Source organism: Oryza brachyantha, chromosome 9 (genome assembly GCF_000231095.2).
Source record: "Oryza brachyantha chromosome 9, ObraRS2, whole genome shotgun sequence".
NCBI lineage: Eukaryota > Viridiplantae > Streptophyta > Magnoliopsida > Poales > Poaceae > Oryza > Oryza brachyantha.
Window position 1 is genome coordinate 13866014 of NC_023171.2, and position 26339 is coordinate 13892352.

The 26339-nt window shown below is 40.6% G+C and overlaps 5 protein-coding genes across 5 annotated transcripts; 3 read left to right on the forward strand and 2 right to left on the reverse strand.

The window, feature by feature from the left end:
- Nucleotides 1–1997: 1997 nt before the first annotated feature.
- Nucleotides 1998–5500, forward strand: LOC102723080 (ER lumen protein-retaining receptor erd-2.2). The gene is made up of 6 exons (XM_040527884.1): nt 1998–2378; nt 3384–3583; nt 4122–4262; nt 4338–4418; nt 4913–5037; nt 5112–5500. The coding sequence occupies exons 1-6, from the start codon at nt 2156–2158 to the stop codon at nt 5158–5160; spliced, it is 819 nt and encodes a 272-aa protein (XP_040383818.1). The 5' UTR covers nt 1998–2155; the 3' UTR covers nt 5161–5500.
- A 2255-nt stretch (nt 5501–7755) lies between these two features.
- Nucleotides 7756–10925, forward strand: LOC102699529 (transcription initiation factor IIB). The gene is made up of 7 exons (XM_006660827.3): nt 7756–8254; nt 9046–9070; nt 9491–9620; nt 9720–9850; nt 9946–10034; nt 10457–10533; nt 10610–10925. Exons 1-7 carry the CDS (start codon nt 7902–7904, stop codon nt 10741–10743), a joined length of 939 nt encoding a protein of 312 aa, XP_006660890.1. The 5' UTR covers nt 7756–7901; the 3' UTR covers nt 10744–10925.
- A 2170-nt stretch (nt 10926–13095) lies between these two features.
- LOC102713397 (triosephosphate isomerase, chloroplastic) lies at nt 13096–16339 on the reverse strand. Its single transcript, XM_006661416.3, has 9 exons — nt 16113–16339; nt 15965–15991; nt 15250–15319; nt 14926–15049; nt 14627–14711; nt 14332–14464; nt 14044–14217; nt 13685–13767; nt 13096–13450 (listed from the first exon to the last, which is right to left on the reverse strand). The coding sequence occupies exons 1-9, from the start codon at nt 16266–16268 to the stop codon at nt 13394–13396; spliced, it is 909 nt and encodes a 302-aa protein (XP_006661479.3). The 5' UTR covers nt 16269–16339; the 3' UTR covers nt 13096–13393.
- A 1468-nt stretch (nt 16340–17807) lies between these two features.
- LOC102713666 (E3 ubiquitin ligase BIG BROTHER-related-like) lies at nt 17808–21267 on the forward strand. Its single transcript, XM_006661417.3, has 7 exons — nt 17808–18165; nt 18266–18641; nt 18713–18756; nt 19483–19524; nt 19623–19744; nt 19921–20029; nt 21130–21267. The coding sequence occupies exons 1-7, from the start codon at nt 17938–17940 to the stop codon at nt 21181–21183; spliced, it is 975 nt and encodes a 324-aa protein (XP_006661480.2). The 5' UTR covers nt 17808–17937; the 3' UTR covers nt 21184–21267.
- A 2075-nt stretch (nt 21268–23342) lies between these two features.
- LOC102713939 (dihydroceramide fatty acyl 2-hydroxylase FAH1-like) lies at nt 23343–24504 on the reverse strand. The gene is made up of 4 exons (XM_006661418.2): nt 24245–24504; nt 24053–24158; nt 23773–23922; nt 23343–23673 (listed from the first exon to the last, which is right to left on the reverse strand). Exons 1-4 carry the CDS (start codon nt 24502–24504, stop codon nt 23554–23556), a joined length of 636 nt encoding a protein of 211 aa, XP_006661481.1. The 3' UTR covers nt 23343–23553.
- Nucleotides 24505–26339: the final 1835 nt, after the last annotated feature.

A 26339-nucleotide genomic window follows, 5' to 3' on the forward strand; every position in this document is an offset into this window, starting at 1 on the left:
CGAAAAAAAATGATTTGACCGCCATTTACTAAAATGGTGACAACTTTATCATACAGACTTGGAATTGGACAAAAATTATATCCATACATCTATTTTAAAAAGTTAAATATGTTTCTCCCCCTCATTGTCGGTTCGACAAAAGTACAATCATGAAATTCTGCTAACAAATTGTGTTTTTTAAGCGAGAAGCTTCAAAAACCCGTTGGATGGAACTTAAAAAAAAATCTATGGTTCACATAGTTCGTCCGTGTGAGCTATGATTTTCTGTGATTGGTTCTTACGTGCTCCTAAGTAAATAGAAAACATAAAGAAAAATAAAATAAGAGTGAAGTGCACCAGCGGTCCCTAAACTTGTGTGCATGTGTCATCTAGGTTCCTAAACTCTTAAAATGCATTTTTGTGTCCCCGAACTTATCCGGGGGTGTCATATAGGTCCAAACGGCCTCTGACCCGCTCCATCCGCTGACGTGTCATGCCACGGTGGCGCCTACGAGAAGGGAGAGAAAAGAATAAAGAGGAGAGATATACTGACATATGGGACCCACATAGCCCCACCAACACATAGGCGCCACTGTGGCATGCCACGTCAGTGGATGGAGCAGCCCGGAGCCCGATTGGACCTATATGACACCCCCGGACAAGTTCGGGGACCCAAAAAAACATTTTGAGAGTTCAAGGACCTAGATAACACATGCACACAAGTTTAAGGACCGCTGGTGCACTTCACTCATAAAATAAAATAGAAAAGTGTTTCTCTCTCCTCTCCGGTAGGTAGATAAAGTCCTCCAACCCTCTCCCTAGTTTTATGCAAGTAGCCCCTCACTTGACCTTAAAACGCTAGGCTATAGAGCAGTAAGAGGACAATCTATAAAATGGCTAGGCCTACTCCATCGGTCTTGGTAGTTTTACAGGCAACTCCATGCTAGGGGATAAAATGCCAAGTAGTTGGGTGACAAGGCAACGTCTACAAATTTTACTTTGTCCAATGGTCATCCCTCTTATTTGTCTCATTATATGCCATGTAAGATACCACGTTTAGCTAATGTGCATTTTATATTTCACATCCCTAGCTTTGAAAACAAAAACCCATTTTAATTTTTTAAATAAAAGATATAAAAATAAAAAATATGACTTCGACTCTGAACAAATAGACTCTTTTGCTCACATAACAAAGAGAGTAAAGCCCAAAACTTGGTGTGCTAGCCTACCTCATGCTTTGGCCTAGTCCACGTCCAAGCAACAAAACTTGCTATCAAAATGGGGGAGCCGGTTATTGCCCTAGTTTGGGGTGAGATAGTTTGACAACTAAATTCGTCTATTTTTGTTTATGTCATAAATATAGAAAATAAAGTATTGAATGATATATTTTGATTATATTTTAAGAAAGAGATAGTAACTTTTTAGCCACCTTATTCATGTGTGAGTTGCATCATGCCAAATCCGTACAAGATAAATTGGGCATATAAATATGGGAAAACATAATTTTTATGTGCTATTTAATTGATAGGAATAATATGACCACCATAAATAAAAAAAAGACATATAAATCATAGCTCATCTCTTGTTCAATAATAATATAGCTATAACAGTCAACCTCCATAATGTTAATGTATTAATGATGTGAGGGTATTGCTGTACTTTTAAGGAAGTTCGACAAGATAACAATGCTTTTGCCTCGTTAGTTTGTGATAATGTATGCGTATAATGTCATATGTCATTTTTATTTTATGTACTCTTATAAAAACCATAGGAATACTGAAAAAAAACTTATTTTGCATGAATATAAATGTATGGATTTCTGTGTCTAAATTGAGCACGATCCAAGAAATACGTACGAGAATTTGTAGATAAGGTTATCCCTAAGGAGTAATCTACTGCAAAACGATAAAAACATGTGAGCGCTTTGAAGGGCCAAAGGAATTCCCCATTGGTACGGGCCTCCCATTAATCGCAGGCCCGCGCTTCCAAAACGGCAAGCAGCCGGGCAGCCATCCGGATCTATCCGCCACCTCCAAAACGGCAAACCCACGCGCCTCGCCTGCGCACACTATCCGCACCGCACCACCGCAACGAGGGAAACAAAAAACCGTGACGAAAAAAAAACCAAACCAAGGGGAAAAACCCTCCCGTGTTCTCCGATCGGCGGTGCGGCGAGATGAGGGGGACGAAGCGGCCGCTCGGCGCGGTGATGGCGTGGGTGCGGCGGCAGCCGCCCAAGGTGAAGGCCTTCCTGGCCGTCGTCGCCGGCATGGCGGCGCTCGTCTTCATCCGGTTCATCGTCCACGACCACGACAACCTCTTCGTCGCCGCCGAGGCCGCGCACGCGCTCGGCATCGGCGTCCTCATCTACAAGCTCACCAAGGAGAAGACCTGCGCCGGTTCGTCTCAGTCGGTCCCGTGCCCCCCCCCCCTCTCGGCTCACGTATGCGCGTCGGAGCGAGGCGCGGCTCGATCCGTTGAGATCGCTGGATCCGGTGCTCGTGTAGCTCCGGAGTAGGATCTCTTTGCGGATTTCGTGTGTGCTTTGGCCGCCCCCGAACCGTTTCTCGGAGAATTAGCGGTTTGCCAAGGCGAACGTCTAGGAGCCAGCGGGTTCTGCATGTTCTGAAATTCATTCGATCTGTTAGATTTCTGACGCCCCTTCCTGTCATCGGCAAAGCGTTTCTGACGGTTTACGTTTAGTTCTGATTTCCAGCGAGCAGATTTGTGTGGAGGCGGGGATACGCGTATAAATGTGATGTTATGGGTTTTGGTACGGTAGAAATAGTTAGTAATTGCTGATCTAGTGATCTGATATAGTTTATTGCTGCAAATTGCCCCATGTATGAAGTAGCAATAGTAGCGTAAATTCATTAGGATTTTTTTTGAAACTAATTCATTAGGAAATTTGACTGCATGATGATTTCGCTTGTCTGGGAAATAAGCTATATATTCCTGTTGCGGAGGATGGTGCAGTTTGCTGAGATTAACCAAACTAAGCTGGGGAAAGTACTGGTATTGTTTACCCTGTCTTAACTTTTACAAACTGAGTGGGGGTTTACTCATTAAGAGATAGACGTACAGAAATATCTGGTGCCATGGTGCACTTCTTTTCTTACAGAAGCAAAGCTATCCCTATATTCAGGCAAGGTTTCTGGAGCAGAATGTTCCATTGATTTCTTTGTTGCAATGGGTTGCAACCCAAACATCAATTTTGTGGTTTGCTTATAAACAGAAGTGACTAATGAAGTAATGAGTAGCATCCCATTTGTTTGCTTACAGAAACATAAGTTTGTTGGAAATTCTTTGTGATTTTATTCCATGATTATGTGATTTATTTTTCTGCATTAATCCAGTGATTACTAAGAATCTTAAAAGCTCTGTTTCAATCGTATCACTTGCAGGACTATCCCTCAAGTCTCAGGATTTAACTGCGTTGTTTCTAGCTGTCAGACTATACTGCAGCTTTGTTATGGAGTATGATATCCATACTGTACTAGATACTGCTACACTTGTGGCTACACTTTTTGTAATTTACATGATTCGGTTCAAATTGAGATCAACTTATATGGTGGACAAGGACAATTTTGCATTGTATTATGTGGTAAGAACAATTGAACTTCTATTCCTTATATTTTTATAACATATATATTTAGGTTGGTAAGCATAAGTTGGCTGTGGTGACGGTCTTACATAATTATCTAGTTTGATAGGCTAATATAAAACTGCTCATAGGTTTCTGAATCATCATTTTTTTGCTCTTCTGGATATCGGTAGCTCTTTCTCATGATTTCTGATTTGTGATTTATGTGGTGAGTTTAGCAGACTAACTGGCACTTTGGTCTTGTAGTAAGTATTGGTTCATTAAGTGTTTATCTGCAAGTAGTTGCTGTTTCAACATTCTAACAATGCAACAAAATATACATGTTCAGATGATGAACAGCTAAGACATGTGAAACCATATAAATCTCTGTCAGTAATGTGTCTGTTGATGTGCTAGATTTTTTTTACCGCAGAATATGTTGAACCCATAATGTGCGACCGAACTGTTTTGCTTGTGAAGTCAGCTCTAACGCTGATAAATCTTAGTTAAAAATTGATGCTGACTTATTGTGTTATTTTATTTGCTCCTTTTTTTGAAGGTGGTACCTTGTGCTGTGCTAGCACTACTTATTCATCCTTCAACATCTCATAACATTGTGAACCGTATCAGCTGGGCATTCTGTGTTTACTTGGAAGCTGTCTCAGTTCTGCCACAATTGCGTTTGATGCAGAACACAAAGGTAAATATTAAACATGATGCATTTTTCTTTACTGCAGGGGCAAAGTTCCCTGAACATGTTTTACATCTTCTGCAGATTGTTGAACCGTTCACAGCTCACTATGTGTTTGCATTGGGGGTTGCAAGGTTTCTTAGCTGTGCCCACTGGGTTCTTCAGGTTTGTCTTCTAAACAAATCCCCAAGTTTACTTTTATATTGGTGCCCCTGTTTATTAATTATGCCATTACTTTCTTTGTTTCCTCTGTACCATATCCAGCACAGAAAATTCCAATAATTAATTTACAATCATTTTGTTCAGTGGTGGTATTTCTTGTTGAGGTTATCTGCTTTCTGGAAGCTGTTCTGTTTTGATAAATGATGCCCTGTTATATTAATTTTCTCAATTAATATACTTTTAGAGGTATCATCATGGAGCAATGCTTCCTTGTGTACCTTGATTTGTTTTTTCAAGCACAGTTGCATCAGCATACTGAAAAACTATTTTTTATGGTTAAGGACACCTTGAGGAAATTTCTTTACTTGTTCATGCAATAGTAGTTGTTCATAACTCATGAGTGTCAGAAACATAAAACTATCCACATTGCTGAATTTGACACTTTATACACATGCATGGAATTTATGTTAATTTGAGATGACAAATTTATTCCGCAGGTATTGGATACTCGTGGTCGCTTGCTGACTGCTCTGGGCTATGGCTTGTGGCCATCTATGGTGCTTCTGTCAGAAATTGTGCAGACATTCATCCTTGCTGATTTCTGCTACTACTATGTGAAGAGGTACATTTACGGCCACCAGACAGCTATATAATTTGATTGTGAATGTTATGTAATATGTGTTTATTGTGCTGCAGTTTGGTCGGTGGGCAGCTGGTGCTACGGCTTCCATCTGGGGTGGTGTAAGAATTGTAGAAGGATACAGAACTTCCTACTTCACCCATTTTTATGTACTCTGAATAACAGTAATGTTTTAGTGCCTGACCTTCTGTGTCTCCTATCAAGTTTGAGACCGGAGTCTTTTTGCTTATATTTTGAGGTTTAACTATTAATGACAAAAGTGCACCAGATTCGTCTTAAACATAGGTCGTTGATGTGACTGTCTATACTTGCGATATTGCGTATTTGCTGATACTTGATTCTGCTAAGTATCTAGCTGCGCAGTAAATGGTGATGATGGTCGTAATTTTACAATCGGAAGTTGATGATGAACTGGTGATGGTGTCTTTTGATTATTTCGTATTTGTGACGTAATATTCCCGTCCTGATAAAATGCGTCTAGGACTTCAGCCCCATTCTGAATGCAATAAGTTTGCAGGAAATATATTGTTTACTGGGTAAGGCTACATGTGATAGGAAACTTGTCCAGGGAAGTGTCGATGAAGATTGCCAAGTCGTGTTCAGTAACACTGGGGATAGTCAAACCCCAGCTTCTGGTCCACTTAACATACTGCTCGCATTGGTTTACTGACTGGTTATGTGCCTTCGCTATATTATCTGGTTGAATTTAGGGAGGTTAGCAGTTGCCTAATGCCTTGTAGCTTGCATCTCACATCAGTTTCGTGCCCAATTTTTTGGGTTTGTTGACCAACCAAAAAACGCCCTTGCCTGTGCAATAGCGAAAGGAAAAGTTGACGACGACCCTGTTTGTGCCCTCTCAGTTGGTTTGGAAAGCTGACTCTATTAATTCATCAAACACGCTTGCATTATTTGGCGCCCTTTGTAAAAGTTTGCCACATGCAAGAGTGTCCTGTTGCGGTAACAGGTTACGTCAGGGTTCGCAAACATTAACCGCTTGGTAACTGGTTCGCTTCTGACATTTCTGAGCCTGGTTAATCGAGAAATCCATTAATGTTTAGTTAGGGGAACGGAAATTTTTGGATGTCACGTTAGACGTTTGATCAGATGTTGGAAGGAGTTTTTGGATAGAGTTTTTGGATATAAATAAAAAAAACGAATTTCACGGTTCACCTAGAGACCACGAGACAAATCTTTTAAGTCTAATTAATCTATCATTAGTGTATGTGGGTTACTGTAGCACTTATGGTTAATCATGGACTGATTAGGCTCAAAAGATTCTCCTCACGATTTTTCACGTAATTGTGCAATTAGTTTTTCGTTTCATCTATGTTTAATGCTCAATTTATATGTCCAAAGATACGATGTGATGTTTTTGCCCGAAAATTTTTGGGAACTAAACAGAGCCTAAGTTTAAATGGTTCAAAACAGGAAAAAAAATCAATTTATGGCAAGTTTTGTCCGACTTTTGCAGGATTTATTTGTTTTTTCAGTGATTAATGCAACTACCAAGCGTGTCTGATTTTGCTTATACTACATAATACAGGCAAACACAATTTATTAATGAACAAATAATAATTTATGAATAAAAATCTTGCATGCACTGAGTGATCTAAAAGAAAATACTATTGTTACGAACCAGTCCAAAATCAATTTCAATATCAAACTTCTAAAATTTAAATCTTTATTTATGCTTATAAGCTGAAAGATGAACGAGCTTAGGTTAATTATTGGTTTCGTAATCTAAGCTATGGTCAGCAATGTAAGATTTTTGGGTTAATTGGATCATCCTATTATAAATTTGTTTGTTTGTTTAGACTATTTGGAAGGAAGCTATTACAATTTTACTATACAAGGTACGTCACTGCATATCCCTAAAGTGCAATTAGAAATTTTTTCGGACCAAATTATCATCTGCATTTAGAATAGTTGTTTGGGAGGTAGTGAACAACACATAGTATGATTTGGTCCAAATAATTTTCTAAATATAATGAAGAAGTACGTAATGACATATCTCGAATAACAGTGAAATTGTAATGTTATCCTTCTCATTAACCGAATAGTAGTGATTTTCTTAAAACATGTAAATTTATAATAGCAAAGATCCAATTACTCATGATTTTTCACTATAGACGAGCACCATCATATTTTCGTTTCTGCTTATGCTTATGGTTATAAGCCAAAATTTAATTTTAACCTTAAATTTAGAGTTGATTTTGAAGTTTTTTAATCATAATTTATTTTTTTGTCTTGACTTTCACCCTGAGAACATATATATAAATGTTTTATTCATAATTTCTTTATGTGTAAATATGTCACAACCAATCACCTCTAGAGCATTTCACCAGCACTTCTTCACACATGACACGTCTGACTTTCTCTAGTTTTTTCTAGGTTATTTTCTTGATTTTTACGTGCGTATTTTCCGAAACACTAAACTGTCTGACTTTTTAAAAATATATTTATAAAAGTTGATTGCATTTTATTTAAAAAAAATCAACTCTGCAGCAGTTAATTCGGAAAACACGACACGGAAAGCCAAGCCAGACGCGGCCGGCGGCTCGGACCAGCCAGGCTCGGTCGGTCGGTCGGGCTAGCGAGCCCTAGCGCGAGGGAGAGGTTCATCCCACCCCAAAGCGCGACACGGCACGTCGCCGCCGCGAGCCAGCCGACCCGACCCCCAAAACACAAATAAAACGCCCACCCCCTCTTCCTCTCGCCCATTCCCCTTCTCCTCCAAATCGCAACCCCCCCTCTCCCGCGAGTCCGCGACACCGGGCCAGCGAGCGGCGCAGCACAGCGGCGGCGGCGAAGCGAGGAGGGGGCGGGAGGACGGGTGGGCGGCCGAGATGAGCGACTCGTTCTGCCCGGACTGCAAGAAGCACACGGAGGTGGCGTTCGACCACTCGGCTGGGGACACGGTGTGCACCGAGTGCGGCCTCGTCCTGGAGGCGCACTCCGTCGACGAGACCTCCGAGTGGCGGACCTTCGCCAACGAGTCCAACGACAACGACCCCGTCCGCGTCGGCGGCCCCACCAACCCGCTCCTCACCGACGGCGGCCTCTCCACCGTCATCGCCAAGCCCAACGGCGCCCAGGGGGAGTTCCTCTCCTCCTCCCTCGGCAGGTGGCAGAACCGCGGCTCCAACCCCGACCGCTCCCTCATCCTCGCCTTCCGCACCATCGCCAACATGGCCGACAGGTCCGACTCCTCCTCCCTCCTCCCTCTTCCCATCCTCCCCCACATCCCTAGTTGTTTTACGGGCTCGATTCGATCAAAACACGAGGATGCGCCTGCGGTTTGCCCTTGATTTATCTCAAGACGTTCAATGATCACTTGATCGTGCGGAGCCCTGTCCTGATTTGGGTTTGCGGCGAGCGGATTTGGGACTGGACGAGTGTGATGGGGCTTTGCAGTAATGATGGAGATCTTATTCTCGAGCGGTGCTTAGGCGCGTTTATAGTGTTGGAATGTGTGATTCTTCTGTCAAGGGCCCGATCGGTTTATAGATGCAGTAGATTTACTGCTGTATTTCTGCTATTTACTTGGGATCTGGGTGGGGAAGGCTTCTTCGTTGATAGATTTCGATTTGGGATAATGTGATAGATATCATCAGTTGTAACAAATTATGCGCCTCTAAATGCTCATGTAGTTCTATTATTATGTACCTTGGGAACGATGATAAATTTACTACAAAAGTTGTGTAGCACTAGTTGCTTCAGGCATGTAGGTTAGCCATTTAGCTTCCTGGCGAGCTAAAACCTAGTGAAAGATTATTTTTTAGGTAAGACATGTGCAATTGCAATAGCCTCTTGTTCCACCGGTTCATCTAAGACAGGAAACTTTGATGAAGAAAAATAATATATGTTCTATTAAATTCTATTTAAAGAGATGCACAAATACGATGATTTACTGCTCTGGCAGAATAGATCCTTTTATTATCACAAGATTTCTGCAATACTCTGACATCATATCTCTAATCTCATCTCCAGGTTGGGCCTTGTGGCTACCATTAAGGTAAAGAATCTGACTGTTACTTTCCATGATATTGGGTGGACTAGCCATTTTTTTTAAGAATCAAAGTTATACTTGTTTGCAAGTGTAGAAAACTGATATTTCAATGCTGGCATACTCACAATACGCTTCAAAAGTATATATAAAACCCACCAGGATGTTTGTATGCTTACATTTCAAAAGTATGTTTAAAATTCATCTGGCTGTTTGTATGCTTGAGGAACCAGGAATTCCTGTTGTGTGGTGTGGCTTATTTACTTTATAACCGACTTTTACAATCAAAACTTTTGCCTGAATAATTATTTAATTACTTAATTTAGATATTTACTACTTCTTCAGGAATTTCACTTTTTTATCTACAGTAGCAGAATGCTGGTTGCTTATAGCTGTATAGTGATTGTTTTATCTTTTGCTTTTCTGAAGGACCGAGCCAATGAAATATATAAGAAGGTAGAAGATCTCAAGTCTATCAGGGGAAGAAATCAAGATGCCATATTAGCTGCCTGTCTGTATATTGCTTGTAGACAAGAGGACCGGCCTAGAACTGTAAAAGGTACAGTGTTTTCTTGGAAAAAAAAATCTTTTAGGGGAATAAAATTTCTAAATACATTTATCTGACGCTATTCTTCTTTGCTGTGATGGCTTGTTGCAGAAATATGTTCTGTCGCTAATGGAGCAACAAAGAAAGAGATAGGTCGAGCAAAGGAATTTATTGTCAAGCAACTGGAAGTTGAGATGGGTCAATCTATGGAGATGGGAACCATCCATGCTGGAGATTTCTTGGTTTGTTGTTTCCCATTATATTATAATGATTCCTTGATTGAACTGGTTGAATGAATTCTTTGAATTGTTAGCTTATAAACTGACAAAACCTGCAGAGGCGTTTCTGTTCAACTCTTGGGATGAACAATCAAGCTGTTAAAGCAGCCCAGGAAGCGGTTCAACGTTCAGAGGAGCTTGATATAAGGTTTAGCATTTTGGGCTCTGTATGAAGTTACAAACTAGTCAGTAGGTTTCCCTTATGATGATCAATAAATCCTGTGGCATGGAAAATTCTTTTATTGGTTTTAGCTTCAGTGTTGTTGGTTCAGTATTAGTTATCACCTCTAAATCACTGATGCTTAGGTCCTCACCTTGATTAAAGGAACTAATAAAATAACGAGTTGCAAATACAGCTATCAACTTGTAATTTACTCATCAAGCAAGTAGCACACATTCTGTACATTCCATGCATGCAACTTCATTGTATACATGTTATATATCGGGAAGGGACAGGAGTGCTAGTCTTTGACTATAAGACACGAACTTTCCATATTAGTCAAGTTTCCAGTGTGCATTCTGGACTTAAGTTGAATCACATTCACACCTCCATGCAAACCTGCTGTGCAGGAGGAGCCCTATTTCAATTGCGGCTGCTGTCATTTATATGATAACCCAACTCTCGGATGATAAGAAGCCTCTGAAAGGTTTGGAATACTGATTCGTTCTATCCTTTCCTTGTGACTGTTTAACTCGCTGATAACACTGATGAAAATTCTGCAGACATATCCTTGGCTACTGGTGTGGCAGAAGGGACCATTAGAAATTCATACAAGGATCTGTATCCCTATGCTTCAAGGCTCATCCCAAACACCTATGCCAAGGAGGAAGACCTGAAGAATCTCTGCACACCATAGGATTTTTTTTCTTTTCCTTTTTGTGACATAACATGGAAATTAGATTTACCAGAGAGGAGTAATGTGCTGCCCTTGGATGAGAGTTCACCGGCCCATGTATCACTGCACCTAATTTTATGTGCATGGACCTGTTAGAACAAAGTTATCTCAAATCGAAGCTAAGTTATATGCAAGCTTGTTTATGGATGGGAATTTCGTATATTACCTTGTGAGTTGCTGGACAGCACAAGGTGCACAACTGTCTATTGCAGCGTCCCTGTTCTTAAAATGTTGACAACGACCAAAATTCTGGAGGACCTATAGGTTCTGCAAACTAAAATGATCAGAACACTATATAAATATCTGCAAGCATAATGTTCATGAATTGCCCGGTAGGTACTGTCGTAGTTTTTACGGAACTACAGATGTACAGAGCTCGTCAGAAAAAAAAACACGAAATGAATCTTGAAAGAACTAGTTCATGCCGTAGAGGAAATTTTCTGACCGACTAGTACCTTTTTAATTCTTACCGCACGATTTTTGTCAGTGTTATATTAAAGTTGCTGTTAGGTTACACCCCATCTTTTATCTTCTATTTATGTTTATAAACCAAAATTTAGATTTTTAACCTTAATTTAGAGTTGATTTTAAGGTTTTTTCACCGTGGTTTATTTTTTAGCTTGACTTTTAAATAATTATAAACACGTATATAAAAATTTTATTTGCAAAATATTTTCTGTTTATAAATATATCATTATGCTTTTCCCTTAAAAACAAAAAGATTGCCCTCTTAACGATGAATATGAAAATTCTCGACAGGCGGTAGCCTGAAATGAGATACATCTTTTCGTATATAATCATGTTTATAAGCTAAAATTTAAATAGTAAACCTTTAATTTAGATTTAATTTTTAGGGTTTTTTTATAATATATTTATTTTTTAACATTGTTTTTTAATCGTTAAAAACACTTATATAAACATTTTATTATCATATTGTTTTTTGCTTACTAATGTATTGTACAAATATGTTGACCCAATGACCCATGTAGTTCTTCGACCCTTTTCCTTCCACGGTGGCACACTGCCAACAATAGTGAGGAATCGGAATAAGAGGGTTAGGCAAGGCAGGCTGCCCATCATGCATTCATGCTGATACATGGCCATCCAACGCTGCGACGTTGGGACGGCGCGCGAGTTGAAGGCGCACTTGAGGTCCATGAGCGAGCGATCTGCCGGATCTGGGCGGGCTGGACTGGAGAGGCACCGGTGCGCCGCGCGGGGCGGTGGGATTTGCTTTGCCCACGCCGGTTGCCGTCCATGGGCGCGTCTCCACCCGTTTCGACGCGGTCGGCATGTTGTCCCCCTATGCACGCACGTCCGCAGCTCACCGCCTTTGCCTTTGCCTTTTGCCTTGCCTCCCAACTTCGCTGCTGGCTTGCACCTTGTTAGAGAGGGTGGAAACAAGCAGTAGCAGAGGATTACGTGAAACGAATAAAATTAAGTATTTCTCTGTCTGTTTTATAATGCAAGACTTTCTAGTTAGATTCATATAGATACTAATAAATCTAGGCATATATATAAATTATATACATTTATCAATTAATGAATTTAAGCAAGACTAGAAAATCTTATAATATAAAATGGATGTAGGAGCTATTACAAATCTAAAAGTGAATTTATATGTTTTTCTAAACTTTTAGATATACTTTTTTTTAAAAAAATACATATCTTAGCGGTTAGGCCATGCGCTCATGAAAATAATTTGTTTATTTTTTCCCTTCTTCCCATTGCAAAATCCAGCGTACCAAAAAATCACTGATACGTTCGTGTACAATTAGTTGTCACATATAAAAACTTGAGCTCGTATAGGTGGGGCCATTTAACTGGTTGCCACGATTTTAATACTCATTTAATCCCTTTCGCAACACCTCACTAACCCATACTATCTGCAGTGGTGTTCAAGTTAGACCCAACCATTTTGGAGCAGATAGAATTTTATTGGGAAAATCTAACAAATACCACTAACAAACATCTAAGTTTAAGAAATACAATTGACGAATACAAGTTCCAGAAAATACCATCGTACAAACGAATTTATCTGTTAGGACCGTTATATACACTGTTCACACTATAGAACTTCACGAAAAAACGTTGACAGAACCCTAACGGCAATATCATTTCTTAGGCAAATTCGTTTTATACTATGACATTTCTTAGAACTTGCACACATCGATAGCATTTCTTAGAATTAAATTGTTTGTCAATGACATTGGTTAGATTTTCTTAATTTTATCTCAATGGGTTGGAGGCAATTTCTCAATTATTATATAAAAAAAAACAGGTGTGGGAGGATAAACCTTAGACAGGCGATCCTACTTACCAATGGTTCTTTTCTCCAACACAAGAACATTCCTTCCACATATGTCAGGTAAACAGCACATATAGCGGCAATTCACGTGTGTTATTTGTCACTCGCTCACTAACAAATAGGCTCCCGTAACGCCAGCCAGGTATATGAGGAAAAAAAAAAACAACACAGTGGCATCATGCATTATTCCCTCGTGTGCCAAAATAAGAACGGTTGTTGAACACGAAGTATCTCTATCAGGCATTATGGTGTGGTAGCCGCGCTGCTTCTCTGGGTCACTTATTTCTACGGCAGCAGGGTACATCAGGCTGCAACTTTCTTGGAAGTCACCGAGTTGATAATGGTCGCAAAATCTGGGCCCTGCAAACAGAAAACAAGAGTTTGTTTCATTTTTGGCTCGGAAATACATTCGCTTTCTTGAGTTCTTCTACATCAATCATGTTGCGTAATGGACAAATCACTACACATTTCCCTTTATAAATCACTAGATTAAAAACACAGTACACCATTACACCATAGTGGGTTCATTGGTTTAAGAACACGGTTATCAACAGAATGTATACTTCAGGATATGATTATGTTAATTTATTATACCTTCAAAGAGGCACCACCAACAAGGAAGCCATCAATATCTTCTTTCTTTGCTAGCTCGGCACAGTTGGCTGCATTTACAGAACCTGTACCAGAAAGGATCATAGTGTGAGGCATATTGCCACATTCTAGCTGTCATAAAATTAATAATGCTCCAAATATTCTCTGAAGCCATAAGCCTTAAGGAGGTACCGATATCAGTAGATCAGGTTTTACGATATTTATCACCAAAAAATAATTTTAGGGAATAACTAAGCTTTCAATTGCTTATATAAGAGAAATAGAAAAGTATATCTCCAGTCAATTTCATGGAGTGAAGAGGAGAAACACATTGATACTGATCCAAGTGATAAGAAACTGACCTCCGTAGATAATTCGAATGCTCGAAGCAACGTCAGGTGACACGTTGGTTTTCAACCAATCACGAACAGCAGCATGGACTTCCTGAGCTTGCTCAGGAGTAGCAACTTTCCCGGTTCCAATAGCCCAAACAGGCTCATATGCAACTACTACATCTGCCCAGTTTGTAATACTGTCTGAAAGCAACATGTTGCAGATACATCAATACTATTGATACATGAATCTTATTTTTTTAGATTATGTAGGCTTATTAACCATCATAAAGTTCACTCAAGGTGAAGAATTGTCACCTGCAAAAGCCTTCATCTGCTTAAAACAGACATCAAAAGTTTTCCCTGCTTCTCTCTCTTCCAACAGCTCTCCTATGCAGGCAATAACCTTAACATTTTGACTCAAGGCATATGCAGCCTTCTTCCCAATAAACTGCATATAAACATCGTACATCGCAATCCTAAGCAGAGTTATTGCATGCCAATAGCAATCATGCATCTCAATGGTGCCTTCAAAATGATACAGGCTGACAGCATGGACAAGAGAGAGAACAGAGAACTATAAACCAGTAGCATCTGTGTGTATAAGGGTTACCTCATCATCTTCACCGATGATATGCCTACGCTCGGAATGGCCAAGAATAACCCATTGGCAGCCAATGTCCACCAATTGCTCCGCACTAGAGACATTTCAAGTAAAACACATAAAAACTCTAGTGTGGAAACTAGAAGAAAGAATCGATCTTTTTACGCTTGCTTAAAATTCGGAGCTATCATCCAGTAAAAAGAAAAATCAAACAGACTGCCAGCGGTTTTCAGCAGACTACACACAGTTGTGAGCACCATATAATGGATTATACCAAGAAAAGAAAATTGAACAGGTTTTAGCTTTACCTGATCTCTCCAGTGTATGCTCCTCCTTTTCCAATCCAAACATTCTGAGCAGAAACCTCAATGCGATCAGTTAGTGAGCTCTTGACCTGATCGATATAAATGAATGGCGGTGCAACCACAACATCTGCAGTATTGCCACAGCAAATGCAGGTAGTGAAAAAGATATGACAGTGTAATCTAAAAAAGTCAGGAGGATATTCATATCATATCTACTTGAATGAAATGGAAAATGTGACAGAACCAATTGAATACGCACATCTTATACACACTGTTTATAGAGAGGAAGAGAATCATGCATAGAGACAAATGGCCAAATGGGCTTACCAACATCAGGTTCAAGTGTAGCAGCATTCAGTTCAGTCACAAGCTTGCTAACGGAGTCCTTTGTTCCATTCTAAATTGAGGGACAAAGAAAAATATCATCAGACATCAATCATACTATTAGTAAGATATCTACACAAAGAGTGAAGAACCATATCATGATATAGTTAGCATAAACTCCTGATAAAGGTGAAGCAGTATATACCAAGATGATACTCCAGACAGAAAATAAGAATCAGCTCGTCCTAATGATGAGCTAGAAAAAGGAGTTACTATCTTTATTTTTTACAATATACTGATGTGTACTTTGTTGGAACACTAGAGCTTAACAGCAAATGCTTGACTCCGTGAAATTTGGGCAAAACGAAGTTAGCCAGGCACTGAGAAGATGAATGTTGCAACGAAAATACACATTTTCCCTTGCATATGCCATGCATATTCCCCAAGGAAATGGATTAATCCAAAAACTACATCTTATGGCAGCAAAAGCAACCAGGTGTGGTGTAGATCACGATGTATTGATGACGACAAAAAATCTCATTCCGCTCTTCTTGGAATGTCCAAGGCGGCGGTAACCACAAGGCGCCAACGCCACAAGATCACGCAGGTACAGCAGCAGAATCTCCATCCATCATCGTTTCGCTCACAGGTACGAACATCTGAAGGCAACGCAAGCGTGTGTTGCAAAAAGTTGATTTGAGGAGGAGCGGATACTTACGCACTTCCAGTTGCCTCCGACGAAGAACTGCAAGGCAGCAGCAGCACAGGAACAGAGAAGCTAGTCAGCCACGCGCAGAAGGACGAGACGAAGGGGACCAGGACCAACCACTCTGATATCCTGATGTAATAAGTAAACAGCAACGCACCTTGCCGGATCCGGCCATGGCGACGACGCGCTGGGCCCGGCGGCGGGAGCACCCGATGCGGAGCTGCTGCGGGGCGGCGGCGACGGCGGTGCCGGCGCGACGGAGGTCGGCGAGGCGGGTGAGGTGGGAGGACGCGAGGGACGACGGCGCCGCCATTCTCTTCGCAATCCAATCCAATCCAATCCAATACCCTGCCCGTCGCGCGCTGCGGTTGGTGAGAGCGGCTGCGCGAGCTGTGGTGAAGACGACCCGCGCACCGCGCAGCCACCACCACCACCAACCCGGAGATGGGGGGCCGGGGGCAAGGGAGCGAGCGGAGGGCGGCAGGCAGGCAGCGACCCGTGCGCGAGTCGAGGGCCACGGCTTCGCCCCGCGCCTTATCGGCCCACGGATAGGGCGCCGAGGGCCGCGACCTCCGCCACGTTTCGTCCTCCCCAGGTCGCCGCCGCGGAGTCCTGGCCGCGCCGCCGCGACGCGGCTCGCGCCTCGCCGTGGGCCGGCCCACCACGCACACGCGCGCGCACGCGACAGCCCAAGGTTGAAGACGCAACCCGGTCCACGAAGAAAGTTCCAGAATCTTGGTACTAGCTTCCACGAGAATCTGTGCCCACACGTGCAACCAGGTAGGTCCGCCCCCACTGACATGTTGGGCACCGCTCATGCCACACGTTCACCTTTCTTTTAAGCTGGAGCTCAACCAACGGCTGTAGCTAAACATAAAATTGAACGGAACATGGTATTTTTTTATATCACAAGACTTTCTAATTTTATCTAAATTTATCTATTAATAAATATATATAATTATATATATATACACATACATATCTAGATTTATTATTATCTAGACAATAATAAAAAGTACGGAGAGTATAAAATTGGATTAGAGGGGTGAAGTTGGTTTTGGGCGGCTCTACTCCAGATCTCGTTTCTGGAGTTAAATTTGAGAGTCGGAACCCTTGAAACAGGATCCAACCACTCAATTGAACTATAGGAGCGAAGTTTGCAGCAAACTCAAACGCAACTTCACCCATCTAGTTTAATTTCTAAAATCGTTCTAACCCACTGCACTCTTGTTTTGGGTTGACTTGAAATTGATTGAATGAGCTCCAGTTATTTATGAACCCAAGGGCTTTCATCATTTTATTTTTACAAACACTTATAAACAAAAATTTGAATTCAAAAGCTGATCTTGTGTTGTTTTTATTGTATTTTATTTAATAAATTCTAAATTGTAATCCTATATGGACGCATATAAAAGTTTTACCTAGTATCCCTATATATTTAAACAATATTAGAAAACCTATATCGTGAGACAGAGGTAGGACAAAATATTTCTGTTTACAATTAATTTGTTTCGTTTTTTCTTTCAAAATATTCTAATAATCTGGGCAGCTCTCTTCCCTTTGATTTTTTTGTTCTTCTTCTAGATTCTATTTTATATATTTTATAGTTACGTATTATCCATATCTAAAATTATAGTAGTAAGAATTTGAGCGGAAAGAAATTAGAATAGCTCAACATTATTTTGACAAAGCTACAGGTCCGATACTGCACACCACCGACTCGAGTCGCGTGAGTTTGCGGCTTAACACGATCCCCTTTTTAAATCGAAATACCGCAACTAATCAGAAAAAAATATAAGAAAAAAGAAAGAAGAGAGAGCCATTAATAATTCTCCAACCCACACGCCCGCACCGCCCCCGCGCGGCCGCGCCCCCCTCTCGTCATAATCGCGAGTGGGTTTAAACTCGACTTGTTGTTTTTCTCGTTAATCCTCCTCCTCCTCCTCGTTTTGGACCATTTCTCCAATCTCGCGGAGGAGGGCATGGCGGATTCCAAGGGGGGCGGTGGCGCCGCCGCCGGCGACAAGCCCGGCGCCGACGCGAACCCCGCCACGAATCCGGCCCCGCCCCCCGTCGCCGCCGCTGCCGGAGGAGACAGCGACGCGGCCGCGGCCACGGAGGCGGAGGCGGAGGCGGAGGCGCGGCGGCCGTTCACGGAGCTCAGCCAGGTCGACGCGGACCTCGCCCTGGCCCGTGTGCTGCAGGAGCAGGTAGACGGGGGGAGGGAGATCTCGCGGGGGGAGGGCGCTGCTAGGGTTCCGGGACCCCCGCGATTGACGCGGTTGTTGTTGTTGTTTGGATCGGTTGCAGGAGCGGGCGTACATGATGCTTCGCATGGGCGGAGGCGTCGGCGAGGGCAGCGATTACGGGAGCTCGGATGCCGGGAGCTACGAGTACGACGACGAGGCCGAGGAGGACTACGAGGAGGAGCTGGACCACCACCTCCGCGTCCACCACCATGAGCACCCGGTTGGGGAGGGTGCTGTCGAGGGGCAGCGAGAGGGAGATGGGGGCGACGGAAGCGAGTACGACGAGGAGGGGTTCGACGAGGAGTATGAGGAGGAAGTTGGGCCAGAGCTAGACCCCGCAGAGTATGAGGACGATGAGGCTTACGCTCGAGCGCTGCAAGATGCCGAGGAACGCGAAGTAGCTTCTCGACTTATGGCTCTCGCTGGGATCAGCGATTGTGAGTACAAATTGGTGTTTCCTTTTTCAGTTCAGACCACATGTGTCTATAATTTGTGCATTGCTCTGTAGGGAGAGGTGTGGAGCCTGATGAGGAGCATGTGAATGATCCACAGGTGATGGTCTATTTTCTCGTTGTCTCGACAAACTGTGCTTTCTTTGATATGTCGGAAATCCTGGAGTTTGGATGGAACGTCCTGGATAAATATGAATGCTTGTACTCTCCTTAATTCATTGTCATTGCAATAAAATTTACACCTGCATTGTGTATGACAACCAAAAGAATAGAATGGCACTAGTGATGAATGTGCTTTACAACATCCCCGTTTTTGCGTGCTCATGAACGATAAGACTCTACCAAATTCATCTTTTGGGTACCTTCTAGCATCCAAACTTCATTTCTTATTTTTTTTCTCAGTTGAATTAGGAAATTCTTTTCTTGCTCACCTTCAGTCTTCATGTTTTTAGTGATGAGCTCATGAACATCCAAGTTTCTTACTTTTATCACATTCACAATTCATAATTTCAATAAGAAATGTGTTTTTTTGTTTAAGTTAGGTGGATTTTTAACCATTTTTAATTTAGTAGAGCTAGTACTGTCCATCGGTTATCAATAGTAAGAACAGGAGTATGTGGTTCATGCCTGCAGCTTGTGAACTTCCCATGCTGTCCTGTTTACTGCATGGATTTTGGCGTATTATCTTTAATGGGATCTGCACATTTGTACATGGAGAAAATCTCTTCTTATCTTTTTTCCTTACACCATTACTCATTGGTAATGAGCTATTATGAAACGGAGTTTAATCATTTAACGCATTGATATGTTTTTCACCAAAACCCAGGATGCATGGCAAGAGGTTGACCCAGACGAGTACTCTTATGAGGCAAGTTGTGTTTCTATTTGTTAACCTTCTAGCACCTGGTACTGCATCAGACGCTTTAAGATGCAATAGTAATAATGGTTCTTTTTATGTGACTTCAGGAATTAGTTGCATTGGGAGAAGTGGTTGGTACACAAAACAGAGGTCTCTCTGCTGATATACTTGCTTCTCTACCTTCACTAACTTTCAAGGCCAAAGGTGCCCAAGATGGCAACAGTGAGCAGTATGTGCAAATAGTTTGTCTCATAACCTTCTAGTACCCCCTCCCATTTTTTTGTTTGACATTGGTTAGTTCAATTTTGATTCAATTTTGAACTAACCAACGTCATATATTTGCACATGGAGGGAGTAATATACAATACTTATATTGAAGACCTAACATACCACTTTTGTTGTTAGATGTGTTATTTGTCGTGTGGAATTTGAGGATGGTGAATCTTTGATTGCACTCCCCTGCAAGCATTCGTACCATCCTGAGTGCATAAACCAGTGGCTTCAAATAAATAAGGTAAATATCCCTCCAAATCTATAGCAATAATTAACATCCTCCATCCATGGAAAGTGCCTTCGTTTCATGCTGTGAGTGATGTCTATCAAGCTGTCCTGTTGTGTGCACTCATGCTTGAACAGAGGACTTATGACATATTTGGCTGACTGTCAGTCTGCCACATGTTGCTAAATTTTTGTGTTGAAAGTGTGGCAACCAATAGATCTCTCCAAATTTACTGGCCACACTCGTGGCAAGTTTTTGCTAGGAGTTAATGAGTTTACGACGTGGGTTTAAGGGCTAAGAATGTGTTGGGTATTAATTATTTTATAGTGGGCCCTAAATTATTGTACAGGCTATTTTCTAGGCACACGGTTTGTTTCATGATTGCTATTCTAGCTGTATAGGGATAGTTATAGCCTTGTACTATTTCAGGAAGAGTTAAACTTAAAACATTAATCACAAGCTAACATTGATTTTTGGGGATAAAAGTCAGATATTGTCTAATGAACAAGTTTCTGGTAGTCGGATCTTTTTTATTCTTTTGCTTGCTGGGTTCACTATATTTAAAAGATTTGCCAAATTAAGAAATCTGGAAAGCTTGCATACATCGGCCCATAGTTAGGGGAACATTTTTTTGTTGCTTTTGAAAGTTCGTTCCTTTCTCTTTTTTATGTTTGGGTGACAATGTGGTCTTACAAAATAAATCCAGTCTGCCAAAGCCTTCACATCCTTTTATTCAGCTAAAAGACTTTTAGGTAGCAGTAGTGGGGATGTGAATATTTTTGGTCATCTATGCTATGCAATTTAAATTCTTGATAAGGGTAAGCTATAGATTTCATCATGTAAGGGTAGAAATCTCTCTCTTCATGCTTTACTGGCTGCACAACTGAGTAGCTAGATATAGCTCTGTATACTTTGGTTTTGTTTCATGTTTCTCTACCTGGATCGCATTGTGTTGATTCTTGTGTTTTGTAGTTTATATTAGATGGATTATTTGCATGTAACTTTCTCGACTCTCAAGTTGTTTTACAATGTTAACATAAGTGGTGAATGTTTAGGTTTAGATTTTAAACACATAGTTATCAGAATGTAACAAGATATCCTTTGACGATGTGCAGGTATGCCCTATGTGCAGTTCTGAAGTTTCCACATCGGACAACAAGCAGGCATGACCGTCTTGCTGCCATTATGGGGCTTAATGGGAATAAGTAGCGGCATCATGGTAGTATCTATAACCTTGGGGGAAAGCGGATAAATGGTTCGAACACACATGAGGGACCAGAACATGTTCAATCTGTTCTTCGGTCGTCTCCTCCAGACTTAGCTCACTGTACTTTGTTTTCTGTTCCGCTATGCTCCCTATTCCCTGTGAAGCCTCATGTCACGGTTGCTGTATGATCCATAAATGTACAATGGTTATATTATATATTGCTAGCCATTCTTTCACTTCATTTCGCAGTTTTTTGAATGCTGGTGGTTCTTTTCCTTGTCACATGCGTAGTTTCATTTCATAGTTAATTGATCAGATGGTGTGTCAGATCATTTAAAAAACTAGGAAATCTGGTAAAGGTAACAGATGATCTTTTGGGATTGAGGACATATTTCACAACTGGGGATAAGGTGAAACAACTTGTGAAATGAAACTACAGTAATGTTCTGGTTGACAGTAACTCAACAGTAACTTATGAACTGAAATAATTTATGTTTTCTTTTCCTGGTTTTCGACAGTGCTATTTGGTTCTGATTGTTCCCCTCTATCAGGAAGTTTTAAGTCTGTTATAGGCATGACTGCACCTTAAGCATCAGGAGTTGTTTCACAAGGACTTTCAGAAAGGCTTCATTACAGCTGAAACTGTTAGTTCCATAACCATAAAACACTAATATTTCTAGTAATTGATCGATTGGGTTATAATTATTTGGCGATATCTACCATCCCATCTTTCTGCTTGCCAAAATCTAAAATTTCTACCTTAAATTTTAAGTTGATTTTAGGATTTTCACCAAATTTTATTTTTCAACTTTGACTTTTAGATCATTAAAAGTACACATATAAAAACTTTATGCACATATTATTATTTTTTAAATATACGAGCCAAACAATCACCCTCTACACCTCTTTAGATGCATTATTTTTTATTCACTAATTTGTCAATGGTCTTGCCGTATCTCTGATATCCTGCGATGATTTTGTCACGGCGGGGGGGTTCTCTTGGAGCGGCTAGTGGGAAGGGACTGGTAAGAACCGAGTTGCAAATTTTATGCGGCAAGTAATGAGGCTAGAGATCACCCCCACGAAAAGATGTCCATCTGTTGTCGCTGTAACCGCAGTAAAGGTTGGAAGGGAAGGATTACATCCTGCAAAAAGGATATGCCATGCTCTTCCGATTAAACACTTGACAGTAACTCAACAGACAAGCAATAAGTTTCAGTGTATGTACTCCACCAGGCAGAGAAACGGATCACGGGATTTTTGTCTGAACCATTGCTTTAGCCATGACCTTGTAAATCACTCGAGATAAGCATTGTAACAACCATTAATTACAATTGACATATGATTATAGACTGTGCTGGTTGAGCATTTGCAAACTTCAAACGAAATTTGATGCAACATCCCTTTTTAAGAGTCAACATGATAGAAGAAGAAAAACTGGTGTGATATTGTTTTGCTTGTAACGATTGCTTACAGTTTTGAGGTCACTGGAGGTGAAACGGCAACACGTGAGTTTTTGGCACATTGCATATATCCATGGGTATTACGGTCATAAGGTTTCGCATAACCACAATTTTAACTAACATAGCAGAAGACTGCAGCAAGATAAAAGAACTCGTATATGTCAACCAATCTACCTACAGTGTTTAATGTGATGATGAATTCAAAGAACTCAAATATCGGATATAAGTTTTAGAACTCATATTTATGATATATCAAAGAAAAAATGGTTATGAAATTATAAGGTCATGATAAACCGAGGTTATGTGCACCTCCGTTTTTTTCGCTTTTGCTTGTACATTTCGTTTTTGTTTGTACATTTCGTTTTGAATTGGCACTGTTTTCCTGGTTAAACCGATTTTTTTCACTTGCTGCTGGATTATTGGTTACTGTTGTAAGTTGTAACTTACCATCTGGTGATTGAGGAAATATTTCACGAGTGTCATCTGAACTGAAGTTCAGAGCTGGAACTAGATGGTTCCCATGTGCTTCCAATGCCCTAACTTTGTTTAGACCTGAAATTATAATAGATTAATATTGTGGATAAAACTCAACCAGAGATCTGATGATACAACAATTTTGTAATTGGACATGCCAATAGAATTGCTGATCCTAACATTATCTGAATTATGAACATTGGATGTCAAGGCAATGAAATGTCTTCACCCACAACAAAGCAGTCGTCAGTAAACCACAGGAATTCGAACTGAATTGACATGTGAACCTGTTGTTCCAGATAGACAAAACAAGCAGATGTGCCTAGCCTTAATATATTACATATCCAGATATCCTCTACAATTTCTTATGCAAAGAATACATTTATATCAGTGACTCAGTTGTTCTTCCAGGTTGTCTTCGGTGGAGGCAATGTCCCGAAAACATAATCCCAGAGTGATGAGCTAATGGCAAAGCCTTTGTTTTGGATTCTAAAGTGGCGATTGAGGTGATACCTCTGCAGAAAAGAGCAGAAGTTGAGGAATACAAGGCTCATGGAACTTTGATTAGAACAGCTAGATAATTTATAGCTTTATAAGTGGCACTAAGTTGTCACCTTGAGATTTTTCGCTGGATCTTTGGATGGTTGTCCATGGTGCTGCAGGTAGCAATGAGTGCAGTCATACATCACATATCCCAACAGGCCACCACCAAATAGTGCAGGGGTTGTAGTTGAGGTTGCAAAGAACGTTACCAGCTTCCAGAACTGAAAAGGGAAGTTGTTAACCTTTGATTTAGATGTACCATGTTGCATAGGTACAATTTTTGAATGGCAACGTAAGCTGCACTCTCATCAGATTTTATCATATGCTTGTACAAGGGATTAAGGGACGCACCGGCACACACAAAGTTGCTGTTGCAGTAGGAGGTAACACAAGCCTGAGTGAGTCCATAGGATGCTTATGGTGGCATCCATGAAGAAGGTAATGTGCTGTGTTTGCCCTGCAATATTGCATCAACAGCTACCTGCTGAGAAGAAAGAACAAAAAACCCAATAGAACAACCAACTCAGGTCGATAATTTCTTACCAATAGGTTTTGGTCTCAATATGGAATAGGAAGCGATGCAAAGTATACTCAATCAATGTCCAAATGAACACTCCAAATAGGGCCATTAGAGCTACTTCCTGAAGAGTATGACCCATCCGAATAGATTTCACAAGCAACCAGCAGACAACAGGCAGCCATATGGTTGGCACAGCCCACCACTTTGTGAGCGTCAAGAACTGGAAACGATTTTTTTTTTTTTGGTTGGGTCCAAGATATATAGTGAATAGTTGCAAACTCATTATATTCCCCCTCCTAAATCCCTATTCCTTTCGTACCTAGCATGACAATCAATCACACTAGGGCCGCGTTCGTTTGTACGGGGGTAAGTTAACTTATCCCGGCACGAAAAACATAGTAATAGATTAATACATAATTAATTAATTATTAATTATTAAAAAATATAAAATTGATTAATATGATTTTTTTAAACAACTTTCATATAAATTTTTTTTAAAAAAAATACACCGTTTAGCAGTTTGGGAAGCGTGCGCACGGAAAACAAGAGGGTAAGTTAACTTACCTGAGGTGGACGAACACGGCCTAGATGTCATCACTAGTGTACATGTTGATAAGTCATGTAGTGTTGATCGTAGATTTTGTCCTGCCACCTTGCACACATCACATCCATTTTGTGACCAAGCAAGAGCAGCAAGGGCAACGGGATGAAAGAAATGATTCGGAGATGGGTATGCTGGCATGGTGTAGGATACCATGAAGATATAGCGGCTAAAGAAGTAGTGGGAGGCAAAGAGTACATGAATTTTTTTTTTGAGAACAAGAGTACATGAATTTTTAAAAGTTAATTTATACTATTTTGTTGCCCTTCATTTATACCATGTTTAAAAATAATGAGTCTTGATGAGAAAGGTAGCATTTTTAATGAGCAAGCCAAGAAACAGATAGATAAAATGCCAAAATCTACTTATATAGTAAGATATTTTAAATCGTCGGAAATTTTTACACACTAATGTTTCTTTAAAATGTTATAATAAGACATCATCATTTACTAAACTATGAACACAAAATCTTTAGTCGGTGTAACAAAAATCAAAATCAGTGCAGCATACTCATCTGGCACTGCTGCGTTGGGCCTAATTTCATATCCACCAACAATGAATTGACATGTTTGGTGGTGTTTAGTGTGCTATGTTGTTATAGTTGATGGAAATGGAAAATAGGGAAGGAAATCATTTCCCATGTTTGTTTTTGGGGTTTGGGAAAAGAGGTGGATAGAGGATAAGAGGAATAAGATGTGAAGGGCTCATTTCCCACCAATTCAGTCTCAACGAGAAGGTGGTTTTAAGGTGGCAAGGTGGAAAATCATGGATGGAAAAATTCTACCTCAACCAATTAGCCTATACATAAGGAAGATATTTTCGTCCAAACAACATTTTATCTCTATACCAAACCATATGTAGCCTAACATAGGAATGATAAAAGTACAATATCACCCCAATCTTTACACTTCTACTTATGTTTATAAGCCAAAATTTAATTTTTAATCTTAAATTTTGAGTTGATTTTGAGGTTTTTCACATATTTTCTAGCCTTGGTTTTATATTTCTAAGAATATGTATATAAAAGTTTTATTGATAAATTATTTTTCGTTTGCAAATATGTCTTTTGGTTTTTTTCATGGAAAAAGTCATATACCTATCCTAAACACACTACTTTATTTATCTATTTCACATCCCCATTATTTATCCACACAATATTGTAGGATTAGAGTTTGACAAGTTTTATTTATTCACCATGGCAACACATGTCAAGTGAAAATGCTAAAATAGGTGTGTTTCCCCTATCTATTGGGCCTATATGGGCCAAGGCCTATGTACCATCCCCCGTTTATATAAACTCTTTGCTAAACCCTAAAATCAATAGCAGACATTGCTTCTTCTGCTCCATCCACTTCTACCCCTCCACCGCATTCTACCTCTCCCGTTCTTGGAGCACCAATATGCCACCAAGATAGGGAATTGTTGTCCATCCAACACCATCAAGCCAATGGTTTCCGCCGTCGCGACCTACCACCATCTTATTGGTGGCTTCCCTACTCATCGTTCTCTTATACCTA